Source organism: Temnothorax curvispinosus, unplaced genomic scaffold (assembly GCF_003070985.1).
Source record: "Temnothorax curvispinosus isolate PA1 unplaced genomic scaffold, ASM307098v1 QBEX01014530.1, whole genome shotgun sequence".
Taxonomy (NCBI): Eukaryota; Metazoa; Arthropoda; class Insecta; order Hymenoptera; family Formicidae; genus Temnothorax; species Temnothorax curvispinosus.
Window position 1 is genome coordinate 1 of NW_020224310.1, and position 15,239 is coordinate 15,239.

At 30.6% G+C, this 15,239-nt stretch overlaps 1 protein-coding gene across 1 annotated transcript; it reads left to right on the forward strand.

Annotated features, from left to right (window-relative positions):
• Window positions 1-954: 954 nt before the first annotated feature.
• Window positions 955-13,737, forward strand: LOC112464740. The gene is made up of 11 exons (XM_025031896.1): window positions 955-1,208; window positions 1,514-1,905; window positions 5,491-5,826; window positions 5,983-6,184; window positions 7,025-7,180; window positions 7,563-7,609; window positions 10,971-11,333; window positions 12,177-12,509; window positions 12,647-12,848; window positions 13,015-13,170; window positions 13,549-13,737. Exons 2-11 carry the CDS (start codon window positions 1,544-1,546, stop codon window positions 13,603-13,605), a joined length of 2,214 nt encoding a protein of 737 aa, XP_024887664.1. The 5' UTR covers window positions 955-1,208; window positions 1,514-1,543; the 3' UTR covers window positions 13,606-13,737.
• Window positions 13,738-15,239: the final 1,502 nt, after the last annotated feature.

Below are 15,239 nucleotides of genomic sequence, written 5' to 3' on the forward strand. Positions count from 1 at the left end.
AAGAAGGTAATTGAACAAGCAATATCACTAAAACATCTGCAAATCAACCAATAAATTATAAATTTTTGGCAGTTGATCGTAAAATTATATTACGTTTTATATTCTTTTATTCGTGTACAATTTTATTACAATTTCTCTTTAATTATTACTAAATTATTTGTTAACTATTTTAATTAAATTACTCTTTGACTAATATAATTTTATTAAATTTTTATTAAACTAATTTAAAAAAGTTACTATTTAAATAATTGTTTTTAAAACTGTTTTTCATTCAATTGTATATTTTATATTACTACTACTCTATCATAATGCATTATTAATCTCTTTTTATCTGTATAGGGGCTCAAGCACAAAAAGAAAAATAAAAAATAAGAAATTAAATATAGAAAGAGTTTATAGTCGCATCTTTTTTCAACACTGTCTTTTCCCTTTTTTCAAGACACGGAATTCTTTCTATATTTAATTCGTTGTTCGTTATTCCTCTCATTGTGCATGACCCCTAAAGGTATATTTGAAGAATGAATGCTGCTCTACTTCGACGTTATAATTTCATGAAAAAAGGAAGGGAGGTTTGAGCACCAGTAAAAAAAGAACAAGAACAAATGACAAGTAAGAAAAAGCTTTGAGAATTCATCGCGGTTATCAATGCATAGTTTAACGTAGGTTATATCGATCGTTAATAATTAATAGGATACACAGCCATCAAACGTTTCAGCTCCGCCATTCTAGAAGTATCTGTAAAGTCAATAGCTATAGCAAGATTAAAATTTCAGAGAAAATTTAAATATCTATAACTTAAGTATCATAAAATTATAACCTATGCCGATATTAAATAAAGATATAATTATTTATTCAATATTTGACAATTCTATCATGTATTTTCTTTACTTTACCTCTAAAAAAAATTATTGCATCTAAAGATATATTACCGTAATATATTTAAGTTTTGTTACTGTGTATATACGTGTTCCATATCGACTTATAAATATATTATTTCACGAGGTATGCTGTATTGGGGGATACGAGGGATACGTGAAATGGTTAATAAAATTACCAGTTGCGAAGGGTAGAATTATGGGAACACATGCATGTGGATATCAACATCTAAGAAATTCGATCCGCTACAGCAAGGCTATAGACTGTCGACATTTGCCAGTCAGTCTAAAGATTTTGGTGCTTGCTATACTTATCAGTTGTGATTGCTTAAAGTATTTTTTATTATAATAATAATTTGATTTATTTCTTTACTGCAAATATCACAATGTTTACTTACAATTATTAAATTAATTAGGAAGCTTATATGGGTAGAAATGCAATATTTTTATTATTTACAAATAACATTTGTAAATAATAGAAAATAAAGGAATAAATCTATTAAATAATTATGATATAAATATAGAAGCATTCTTTAATTGACAAAATTGCAAATTACTTGAAAGATACGTTTAATTAATAATATTGTACGTTACACAAAATTTGCAGGAAATAATTACATGTATTGTGTGCTTCGCAGGTGATATAAAAGAAGATAATATTTTAAAAAATGCGCATACTTAACTTGCTTTTTATACTTTTAACGATATGTGGATGTTGGCGACCAAATTCTTGGTCATCACTGTATAAACGTGTAGCGTACTATGTGTATACAAGCATAATAGTTTTCATAATAAATACCTTTATACTATCGCTATTAGTAGAAATGACTCTAATAATGGACAATACCGATGAGTTTTGCGATAATTTCTTTTTACTAATAGACCTGTTAAATACTTTCTTTAAAGCATTCATTTTGCTTATAAATCGCAAAAACATTAGTATGCTAATCGATATACTGACAAAGAAACCATGTGAACCGTCGACATCGGCTGAAATAAATATTGTCTATAAATTCGATAAAAGTATAGAGTAAGTATTAACAAGCATCAATAACATCATAATATACCGATAATTACTTAATATTAATGAAACTATTAAAATTTATTTTGTGTTATTTTTCACATTTGTACGTAAATTTTTCTTTTTTTTATTTAAATTTATTTACACATTTACACTTGATATAATTAATGTATCGAGAATAGAAATGTGCATTAGAACACACCTAAAAATTATTAAAAATATATTGTTTTTTTTATTTAACCCATAAAGTTCCCGAAGTCTTTTCTGTTTTGTTATTATGTATCTTGGCTTTTAATAAAAAATTTTAGAATGTATTGATATTTAGGCGTAAAATGAGTTGCTCTTTCCGAAAGCGGTGAGAGAATGGAATATCTGAAAGAAAAGATTTAAAAAGTTGAAGGGGTGAAAGTAAAAAAAATAAGTGGTCAAGTCTTTCTACTGACAAATATTCAATTATAATAACTAATTTCATCTGCTTCTTGAGTAAAATAAATCTATATGATTATTATTTGAGTGACCTATAATACCTATAAATTTTACTTAAAGCGATATACAAAATTATTTATTAGTTAAATATTTTTTAGTAAATAGGCGACAATATAAAAGGTTAAAGCTCTCGCAACAATAAACAATTACAATATAGGCAAATGAGAGCCAAAACGCAGGTAGCAAGGCGACAAAATTAACTGTATTTAAACACTTATATAAAGAACGATCAAACGTTTCGAGTCTTCGCTTTGGACCATCCTCAGTGATGAAATATAAAAAAAATTACATGCAATCAAGTCGTCGTCAAACAATAAAAGATCGCCATTCCAGCCATGCCGTCAATTCCGCAGAGTCCGCATTGCCATAAATCCTTCGATCGAGTACGTCGTCTCAATTCGTTAAACAGCGGAACGATGCAATTTCCCGGGGCGACTGTTGCCTTAATTAAACACAGAACTGTTACAAAATCTGACCAATCAATCGGGAAACAGAAGACAAGCAGTATTACCTGACAAGTCACCACGTGGAAATTAACGGACATCGTCATCGAAACGTAACTTATTATCATTGTGTTTACTGTAAAATGTATAGGTCGCGTCGTTATTGCGGGAGAGCGAAACTAATACTGTTCACGGGAGACACGACGTGTCGAGCACAACAAATAGGCATTAAATATATAACCCCGAGAGGCGAAGTTACATATGCGAAATTCTCTCGATGATCGGTAAATAAACGCTGCTCAACTTCGCCGTGTCCTCCTGCAGATTAATGCCATTGGCTTGGCGCTTAATGTGAACCATCTCCAAGACGCTCCTTCTGGTATAAGATCTCTCTCTGTCCAAAATCGTGACATTATCCCAATCGAACTCATGTCCTTCTAAGCGGTGCTGGGAAACGACCGACAAATTTTCCGCCCTTCCGCTAAACTGATTACGGTGTTTTTTAACCCGCGTGCCAGACTGTCTCTTCGTTTGGCCAACATAAGAGGCGTCGCAATCACGTCAGTTAATTTTGTAAACCACCCCACTCTGTGCAAAATCATGCAATACATCCTTGTGTGGCTTAACAAACCGATTTAGCTTATTTATACCGACGAATGCTGTGCGGCAGCTAAACTTTTTTAACGTGTTGCTAAGGGCGTTAGAAATTTTGTCAATATAAGGAATGACAAAAAACTGATCGAATTCCCCATTCTTAGAAGTCGAAATACGCGAATCCGTTACCCCCGTCCTCCCCTGTTCGTCGACCAATTTGAGCAACCTTGTCTTTACGTGCTTAAAAATGAAATCCCGAGGATATCCGTTGACCAAAAGGATATTGACAAGTTTACTCAAATTTTCTTGGTGATATCTCGGGTGAGACAATAAAAACGCCCTATCAACCAAGCCAATAATCGTGCCTATTTTTTGACAGGTCGGGTGGTGGGAGAAAAAGCTTAAATATCGCTCCGAAAAAGTTGGTTTGTGATACCAATTGAATTCAATTGGTATCACATTCCATTGTTGACCCTTACCGTGGTATCAAAGAAATTAATCGCCCGATTACGTCCAACTTCAACCGTAAATTGTAATCTCTTATGAAAGGAATTAAATATTTCCAAAACTGTCTTGACAAGTGAGAGCGGGATGGACATCAAAACGTCGTCCACGTATCTGCGATAAATCGGTATAAAAATGGGAAGGCGTTCTAATGCCTTCCTCTCCAAATCTTGCAGTACTAAATCAGCCACCACAGGAGACGGAGAGGATCCCATCGGCGAACCAAACGTTTATCTATAAACTACCCCATCAAAAACAAAATACGTTGAATCCAGTACAAACTGGATAGCTCTCAAAAATTCTTCCTGTGGTATCGTAGTGTTAGCTGTGATGTAAGGCTACCTATCCTTAATACCAGTCAGAACTAACTCCGTAGGAACGTTTGTGAACAGCGAGACCACATCAAGGGAAATCAGCTCGAAATGGTCTTCCAATCGTGTACCCGCCAGGCTCCTAATTAGCTCGAAGCTATTTTCCACGCGACTGTTAGCTTTAGGCACGCTCCCCTGTATTATATCTTGTAAGAACTTAGCTAATGGTTGTAGCGGACTGTTAACGATACTATGATCCTGAGCGGACAGTTGGCTATGTGAATCTTCGGAAGACCATATGCTCATGGGATAACGTCGTCAGTGCAATTGAGGAAATTATACTGTCTCTGTGTGATAAATTTCTTTCCTAGCCACGCTTTAAGGAGAACCTTGAGATCTGTAGTTATTTTACCTGTAGGGTCCTTATTTAACACTAAATACGTATTCTCATCTCCGAGCATCTCTTTCATCTTCCCCATGTAAGTGCCCCTGTCCAAAACTACAGTGGGGTTACCCTTGTCAGCCTTAGTGACTAATATATACGTTAACATTATTTTTAAGAAATTCCTTTGTCTCACGGAGCGCTTGAATTAATGGACGATCGTGGAGCTGGATCGGCATATTTCCGAAAACTACTTTCTTGATGGTTTGTATACAGTGATTGTGAACGCCTTGACGAAAGTTGGGGGGAAAACAATTCACACTCGACTCGACGTACTTAATAAATTCACACGCTATTTTTCCCCCGCTTCTAACCTGTTGCATGGAAAAATTTGGACCTAATTGTAATAGTCCTTGCACCGCGGCTGGCAATGTGACGGACGAGAGAGATTGGTTAACCATTAAAGCGAAGGACCGAAACGTTTGATCGTTCTTTATATAAGTGTTTAAATCCAGTTAATTTTGTCGCCTTGCTACCGGCGTTTTGGCTCTCATTTGCCTAAATTGTAATTGTTAAATAGGCGACGTTACTTACTTATTTATATTTAATTTAAATCTTTGTATTCTTTTTGGATTTCCCACTTTAATGCCGACTTCATTTTTGGAATGAGCAACTCCTTTATTTTACTATATAAAATACGGTCTAAAAATTTTTATTACAACCGGAGTTAAGGATTTAAAAGGGTAAAAAGTAATTATTATAAATAAATAAATAAATAGGTAGATAAATAAAGATAAGAATAAAAAATTTACATAAAATCTAAGAATTAAGATTATTATATATGTATTTGAGGAACATTTTATAATTATTTTAGAAATACTACTTGGTACTACGTATATCTGGAGGTGATAGCATATTTATGGATGGTGCTATCTCTTTTAATCAATAACTTCAGAAATAGAATATTACCGTACAGAGCATGGTTCCCATTTGATTATTCGTCAACGTTTCGGTTCTCTCTGATGTTCACTTATCAACTGATAGGTATAGCTGCGGCAAACATCATTAATATTGCTTGCGATTCTCTCATCTGGGGATTATTAGTCCATATTTGCTGTCAAATTGAGATCGTAACTCATCGCTTGAGAAGAATTATATCTCATTCAAACGTTCTTCGCGATTGTGTGCATCATCATTATGATATATATAGGTTAAGTTTTACAATTTTGTCAATCTTATAAATCTTTACAATAGTTTTTAAATTAATATACATGTATTGTTTACATCTGAATATAATATCGTTCTCATCAAGTATATATTTTATTAAAATATATGTTATTACACAAACAAAATTATTAAATTTTAGGCTTGCGTTTATCGTAAATGAAAGGTTTAGACTGACTATTGCTATGCAATTTATAACAACTACATCGGTGGTATGCTTTTGCTTTTATCAATTAAGTATAGCAACAACGAAAGCCAGACATATTGAAATTATATCATATGTATCTGTTACTTTGATTGAAATCTTCTGCTATAGTTGGTATGGGAACGAATTAAAAACAAAGGTATGGTAATAGATATTTAGTACTAGGAGTGATGGGTATTTATGCTTTTAATTAAATGCTGATGTTATTCTGTATAAATTTTGTTGCAAAATTCTAACAGTCTGTTATCAAAACATCTTAATACCTACGAGGGAGGGAGTCCCGTTTACCTACATTCCCAATTGCCAATAGCTTTGTTTGCTTACAACATTTGCCGACAGCTTCGTTTGCCAACATTCCCGATTGCTTACAGAGCGATTGTCAATATAAGCATTATATTGCGCACATGTAATAATTAAAAATACGAATGTGCGTTTGCGCACATGGTCTTATGCACAAACACATTGCACATGCCGATTGCGCACATGACATTATTGCGTACACAATACACAAAAGTTGGAAATCCGTGTATGTGCGCAATAACGTTATGTGTGCAATGTGTATGTACGAAATAAAGTCATGTGTGCAAAGAGTATGTGCATGCGCAATATAAGCGTGTGTGCAAAGTGTTAATATATAATAATATTCTTATTTCATGTGTGCAATGTGTATGTGTGCAATAAAGTCATGTATGCAATGTGTTTGTGCGTAATAAGGTCATGTGCGCAAACTTATGTTCGTATTTTTAATTATTACATGTGCGCAATAATGCTCGTAGACAATCGCAAATCGCTCTGTAGGCAATCGGAAATGTCGGCAAACAAAGCTGTCGACAAAATGTTGTGGGCAAACAAAGCTGTTGGAAATCGGGAATGTAGGCAAACGGAGCTCCCCCTTCTCTACAAGGTATCAGTAACATAAATATATTTTGTTTCTTACACAAATGCTATCTATATGGATACGTTGCACACATTTTAATAGAGTCAACAAATGAGTGACAATATTTACGAAATGGAGTGGCTGACGTTGGACAAAAATAATAAAAAGTCTTTAATGATAATAATGAGGCGAACAATTGTACCTATTCAGATTACTTGTGCTTACATTGTTCCCATGAATCTTAATACATTTATGGGTGTTAGTATAAATATTATGAAAGCTAATTTCGTCAAATTTTAGTTTTAGATATATTTAAATATGTTCTACGTATTTAAAGAATGATTTATTATATATTGATTTATTGCATTATTAAAATATTTTTACAAATTCAAACAAATTTTATGAATTCAATTTTAATTATTTAATAAATTAAAATCATGTATATGCTGTTTATTAAATAAATTCGAAAAATACTGAAAATTTGGAATTATTATTTGAAATAATATATAAACAAATTTCAGCACTATATGTTTTTAATGTTAAAATTTAATGTATTTAATATTAATATTGACGAAGTCAGCTGTATTAATAACTGAACAAATTTAGATAAAGATTAAGATTGTCTGTTTACTAATTCTAGATACTTAAAACGTCTTATTCTTTTTACAACTTACTTATACAAAATGTGTAAGTGTGATTTTATGAGAGACTGATGGACTTAAAGCACTACTCAGATATTAATATTAAATCTGAGAAAAGGCAAGAAAGGAAGAAAGAAGATAGTATATTTGCAATTAGTAGTAACAATTAGCATTATAGTTATTGTCACCTAACACACTACATTTAATGTATCACCTTATTAAAGTAGAAAAATAGAAAAGAATAATTAAAAAGTGTTGTTTATTTTATTGTATATTTTTCTTATATTTTTACATTTATTAACATCTATTTTTATATTTGTATTTTACATTTTATACTTTCTTGCTTATCCTGCCTTCTATGATACACTTTGTAATATAATTTTCACATGTTCTGTTTGTAAGGTGAGAATCAGAATCAGAAATTACAGTGCCTAAAATCAATACGGAGACAGAATCATATACGGCAACCTTTCAGTAACACGCAGAATAATTATGAAAAAATAAAATATTTTTAACTAAAGGGAAATAATATTATAATTGCATTATCTTTATTAAAATTTATAAAAATGATAAAATTGTCGACAGAGAGTATTCGTATTCTTTCGTTTCTTATATGCCACTTCTAGTATATTTCAAAAATGCTAAAATTTTGGAAATATAATGGTAAATAAAATTTTTTGCAAGAGATATTCTTCATGAATGCATAATGCAACATAATCGTGTTTTTGAATTTGTATTTATAATACAGTTAATGTCATAAAAATATTAATATTGTTATGTTAATAAAGATGTCAGCGCAGTCATTTTGACTTGCAGATATTAAAATGACAAAATGTGTTTAATTGCAGCTTTTTGCTATCGCTGTCAATAAAAAGTTCAGGTTTACTATTGCTATTCAATTTATGGTAAGTATGTACAATGATGGTATGTTTCTATTCATATCAGTTAATTAAGTCGACCACACAAGGAATGAAAAGTACGTTCACCTGGCGTTATGGAAGTATGTATTATAGCATATGCTGCATGATGAGTGACGCAAATAATTTTTTATTATTGATATATAAATGAGATAAAACTGAAGGTACGCAATCTTCAAAATAATGAATTATGAATAAATTATTATTAAATAAAATAAATAAATAATAATAATTAATTATGAAATTAAAGCCTTGTTTATACATATAATTGATGGCTATATTTTAATATTATTTTGCAACAGATATATAGCCGGCAACTTGTGAGTAACATTTTCGAAATTGAATGGCGTAAGTTTGATCGAAATGTTAAAAAAGATTTTTTCCTAACGCGAGCGTGAAATGGGCCGCTTTTCGCGCTTGTTTTGAGTGAGCAAAACGATCCATTTCTCCACTAGTTGAAAAATGGAGCCATTTCTCAACTAGTGGAGAAATGAAATTGTAAAACAAGCGCGAAAAGCGGCCTGTTTCACGCTCTTGTTAGAAAAAATAGTATAAACAACTCGTGGGAAGAGTGGTCGAGCCCAAATGAGTGTGATGGTCGCACTCGCTTCGCTCGTGCGACCAACTTCACACTCATTCAGAATCGACCACTTTTCCCACTAGTTGTACAATATACTAATTATTGATTATTAAACGTAGTACAATGCTCAATGAATTCACTAGTGCTTATATTATTTCTATTGAATCTTGATTCTTTTGCGGGTGTTAGTATATATAAAATGTTTGTTTTATCACAGGATTAAATAAATCTGATTGAATTTGCAATCAATAACAATATGTATAAATATCCAAATAAGGTAACATAAATCATTTTAGTTGTTTAGTTTTAGTTATTCATGTACGTTAGGGATTCAATTTTATCGTCGCTACAGCGGACTGCGCTATAGAGTAACAATACAGTAACAAAGGAAAATAGATTCCAACTGTTAAATCATTTTAAACTATTCTTAATTAAATTATTCTTTGACTACTAATTTATTTAAAATTTCTATTAAATTTTAATATAAAAACTTATTGTGGGGATGCGTGTGTCGATGTCGATCAGAGATGATAGCGATGGAGAGGAGTGTATGATTAAAGGTAGCGATGGTATGTGGAGGATGCGTCCCCAAAAATACCATGTGACTCTTCGGCGAGTCGCGATGGACACTCCACTATATGCTCGTCTAACTCTTGTCCGATGAGGCGTCGGTGAGAGTGTCGATCGGGACAATGAATGTTGCTGTCGAATTTGTTTATATATTTGGTCGGCGCGTTCGAGCGCTCGCGAGAAAACGTGGCTGAATATGTTGCTGTCTTGGTAGGGGCGCACGCGCGGCCGCCACACTTATTATTTTTAAATAAACGTTTATAAAAATGTTTTTTATTCAAGTTTACATATTTCATTATTTCTACATGTTATTATATTAAAATCAATTATCAATCTTTTTTATATGAAAAGCCATATTTGAAGAATAAATGCTGCGCGATTTTGTCGTTATAATTTAATGGAAAAGAAGGAAGAATTGATCACTACAAACATTCTAGAAGAAGAACAAGTGACAAGTAAAAGAAAGCTTTAAAAATTCAACGTGGTTGACAATGCGTTAACGTAAGTTATACCGATCGTTAATAATTAATAGGATACACAATCATAAATCGAACGTTTCAGCTCCGTTATTCTAGAAGTATCTGTAAAGTCAATGGTTATAGAAAGATTCAAATTCAGAGAAAACTGAAATATCTATAGCTTAAGTATCATAAAATTGTAACCTATAGGTACCGATATTAAATAAAGATATAATTTTTTATTCAATATTTGAGAATTCTATTTCGTATTTTCTTCACTCTGCCTCTGAAAAACATTATTGCATCCAAAGATATATTACCGTAAGGTATGCAAATTTTGTTACTGTGTATATACGTGTTGCATATCGCCTCATAAATATATTATTTCACGAGGTATAACATATTGTGAGGGATACGTTATAAGGGATACGTTATGAATAATGAAATTACCAGTTGCGAAGGGTGGAAATATATGAACACACATATGGATGTATCTTATACATACTAAGAAATTCGATCCGACAGCAAAGCTATAGACTGTCGACATTTGCCAGTCAGTCTAAAGATTTTGGTGCTTGCTATACATATTCGTTGTGATCGCTTAAAAAGTATTCTTTTTTTATAATAATAATTTGATATTTCTTTACGGCAAATATATCACAACGTTTACTTATAATTATTAGATTAATTAGAAAGCTTATATCGTTAGAAATGCAATATTTATATTATTTACAAAAAACATTCTTTAATTGACAAAGTTGCAAATTATTTTAAAGATACGTTTAATTAATAATGCTGTACGTTGCACTAAATTTTTGCAGAAAACATTTACATGTATTGTGTGCTTCGCAGGTAATATAAAAAAAATATAATTTTTTAAAAAATGCGCATACTTAAGTTGACTTTTATACTTTTAACGATGGCTGGATGTTGGCGACCAGATTCTTGGTCATCACTGCATAAACGCGTAGCGTACTACGTGTATACAAGCATAACAGTTTTCTTAGTAAATACCTTTACGCTATCGCTATTAATAGACCTCACCCTAATAACGGACAATGCCGACGATTTTTGCGATAGTTTCTTATTTATAATGGACATGTTAAATGCTTGCTTTAAAGTATTCATTTTGCTCATAAATCGCAAAAACATTATTATGATAATCGACATACTGATGAAGAAACCATGTAAACCGTCGACATCGACTGAAATAAACATTCTCTATAAATTTGATAAAATCATAGAGTAAGTATAGAGTGTTAACAAATCATCAATAATATCATAATATATTTTATTATTGTTTAATATTAATAAAATTATTGAAATTTACATTGTGTTACTTTTCGTATCTAGATCTTTTACGTAATATTTCTTTTTCTCTTTAAATGTTCAAATTCATAAATCATAAAATTAATGTACGGTAAATAGAAACATGCAATAGAGTTATTAAAAATATATTGTTTTTTTTTAATTAACCCATAAAGTTCTCCAAGACTATTCCGTTTTGTTACCATGTATCTTCAGTTTTAATAAAAATTTTTGGAACGCATTGGTATTGAGGCGTAAAGTGAGTTGCTCTTTTCGAACATCTGGTTGGCGATGTAGTGTGGATTACTTGGAAAAGAAGATACAAAAGTTGAAAGTGGAGATAAAAGAGTAAGTGATCTCTACCTCTTACTGACAAATATTCAACTAATAACTAATTTCCTCTACCTTTTTGAGTAGACGAAATCTATATGATTATTATTGACCTATAATATAAATTCTACTTAAAACGATAGACAAAATTATTTATTAATTAAATATCTTTCAGTAAATAGGTGGAGTTATTTACTTATTTACTTCTAATTTCAATCCTTATACTTTTTCTGGATCTCCCTTTAATGCCAACAATACATTTTTGGAAAAAAAATTACCTTTATATGTATGTACCAAATGCGGTCTAAACATTTTTATTGCATACGAAGTTACAAGAATTTAAGAGCGTAAAGAATAAATAAATAAATAGATAAATATAAAAATAAAAAAATTATATACAATTTATGAAGATAATGTATGTATTTGAGGAACATTTTATAATTATTTTAGAATTAATACTTGGCGCTTTGTATATTTGGCAGCGGTAACGTTATCATTTTTCGTGTTATCTTCTTTATCAAGCTTGAAAAATGGAAAATTGACATACAGAGCATGGTTGCCATTTGATTATTCATCAACGTTACTGTTCTATCTGGCATTCATTCATCAAATGATAGGTATGACTGTCGCAACAGTCGCTAGTATTGGTTGTGATACTTTCATCTGGGGAATATTAGTCCATATTTGCTGTCAAATTGAGATCTTAACTTATCGTTTGAGAAGATTTATATCTTATTCAAACGTTCTTCGCGATTGCGTGCGTCATCATTATGATATATTCAGGTTAAGTTTTACAATTTTGCCAATTTAACAAAATTTACTCAATAATTTTTAAATTATTATCGTGTACATCTGAATATCGTTCTTCCAGTATATTTTATTCAAATATGTTATTATACGAACAATTTGTTAAATTCTAGACTTGCGTTTATTGTAAATGAAAAGTTTAGACTGACTATTGCTATCCAATTTATATTAACTACATTGGTGCAATGCTTCTGTCTTTATCAAATAAGTATAGCAACAACGAAAGCCAAACATATTGAAATGATATTATATATGGCTTGTATTTTAATTCAAAACTTCTTCTATTGTTGGTATGGAAACGAATTAAAGATAAAGGTATGGTAGATATTTAGTTGGTATGGTAGGTATAGATGTTCTCAATTAAATGCTGAAATTCTAATAGTATTAAATAATTTTAACATCTACGAGGTATCAGTAATATAAATATATTTTGTTTCTAACACACATGCTATCTATGGATACATTTTACATATTTCAGTAGAGTCACCAAATGATTGACCATATTTTCGAAACGGAGTGGCTGACATTGGACAAAAATAGAAAAAAGTCTTTAATGATAATAATGAGGCGAACAACTGTACCTATTCAGATTACTTGTGCTCGTATTGTTCCCGTGAATCTCGAAACCTTTATGGGTGTTAGTATAAATGTTATAAACCTAATTTCGCCAAATTTTAATTTTAGATATATTTAAATATGTTCTATGCATTTAAGGAATAATTTATAATATATTGATTTATTATATTATTAAAATATTTTAACAAAAATATATATTATCCATTGAATTTTAATTATTTAATAAATTAAAATTGTTCACGTTATTTTTGAAATAAATTTGGAAAATATTGGGAATTTGGAATCATTATTTTGAATAATATAAACAAATTCAGCACTATATGTATTTAATGTTAAAATTTAATGTATCTAATATTATTGTTGACAAAATTAGCTGCGAATTTATTAATTACTGAACCTATTTAGATAACCATGAAAATTATTTGTTTACTAATTGTAGATACTTAAAATGTCTTATTCCACTTACAACTTACTTACACAAAATATGCAAGTGTGATTCTATGAGAAGACTGATGGACTTAATGTACTACTCATATCATAATATTAAATCTGAGAAGAGAAAAGAAAAGAAGAAAGAAGATAGTATATTTGCAATTAGTCATAATAATCAGCATTAGTTAACTTTCATCTAACATAGTATTTAACATATCACGTTATTAAAATAATATAAAAAGATAATCGAAAAGTATTGTTTATTCCATTGCATATTTTTCTTATGTTTTTACATTTGTTATTAGCTGTCTTATATTTGTATTTTACATTTTATACTTTCTTGCTTATCCTGTCTTCTATGACACGTAAATAGAATATAATTTTAACATGTTTTGTTTGTATCGTGGGAATCAGAAATTACAATGCCTAAAATCAATACAAAGATAGAATCTCAAAATTTACTTTTGCAAATAGAGAACTTGGGGCAAGACAGAATATTTCATGTTTAACCATGTGAAATGACCACTAAGCACTAAGTATAAAAAAAACAATCCACTTTTTCAACACAAATCCTGTTATTGCATCCTTCTTTACATGTAAAGATGGTTGAAACTAACAAACATGTATATGAATAATTAATTTAGAAAGCAATATTTGAAAAAGTGTCATTTGTAGCGTCTTGCAAATAGGCAGGACAAGACGAGGCACTTTCATTTACCCGCCCTAACCGTTTTTCAACACGGTCTTCCTTTTTTTTTCAAGACACGGAATTCTTTCTATATTTAATTCGTTGTTCTTTATTCCTCTCATTGTGCATGAGCTCTAAACTTATATTTGAAGGATGAATGCTGCGCTACTTAGACGTTATGATTTCATGAAAAAAGGAAGGGAGATTTGAGCACTAGTAAAAGAAGAAGAAGAACAAATGACAAGTAAGAAAAAGCTTTGAGAATTCAACGCGGTTATCAATAATGCATAGTTTAACGTAGGTTATATCGATCGTTAATAATTAATAGGATACACAGCCATAAATCAAACTTTTCAGTTCCGCTATTCTGGAAGTATCTGTGAAGTCAATAGCTATAGCAAGATTAAAATTTCAGAGGAAATTTAAATATTTATAGCTTAAATATCATAAAATTATAACCTATGCCGATATTAAATAAAGATATAATTTTTTATTCAATATTTGACAATTTTATTCTGTATTTTCTTTACTTTACCTCTAAAAAACATTATGTCATTTAAAGATATATTACCGCAATATATGTAAATTGTTACTGTGTATATGTAATATGTTACTGTGTATATACGTGTTGCATATCGACTCATAAATATATTATTTCACGAGGTATACTGTATTGTGAGGGATTCGTGAAATGATTAATAAAGTTACCAGTTGCGAAGGGTGGAATTATGGGCACACATGCATGTGGATATCAACATCTAAGAAATTCGATCCGCTACAGCAAGGCTATAGACTGTCGACATTTGCCAGTCAGTCTAAAGATTTTGGTGCTTGCTATACTTATCAGTTGTGATTGCTTAAAGTATTTTTTTAAATAATAATTTAATTTATTTCTTTGACGGCAAATATCACGATGTTTACTTATAATTATTGGATTAATTAGAAAGCTTATATGGTTAGAAATTGTAGTATTTTTATTAAATCTTTATAATAAATATAGAAGCCTTCTT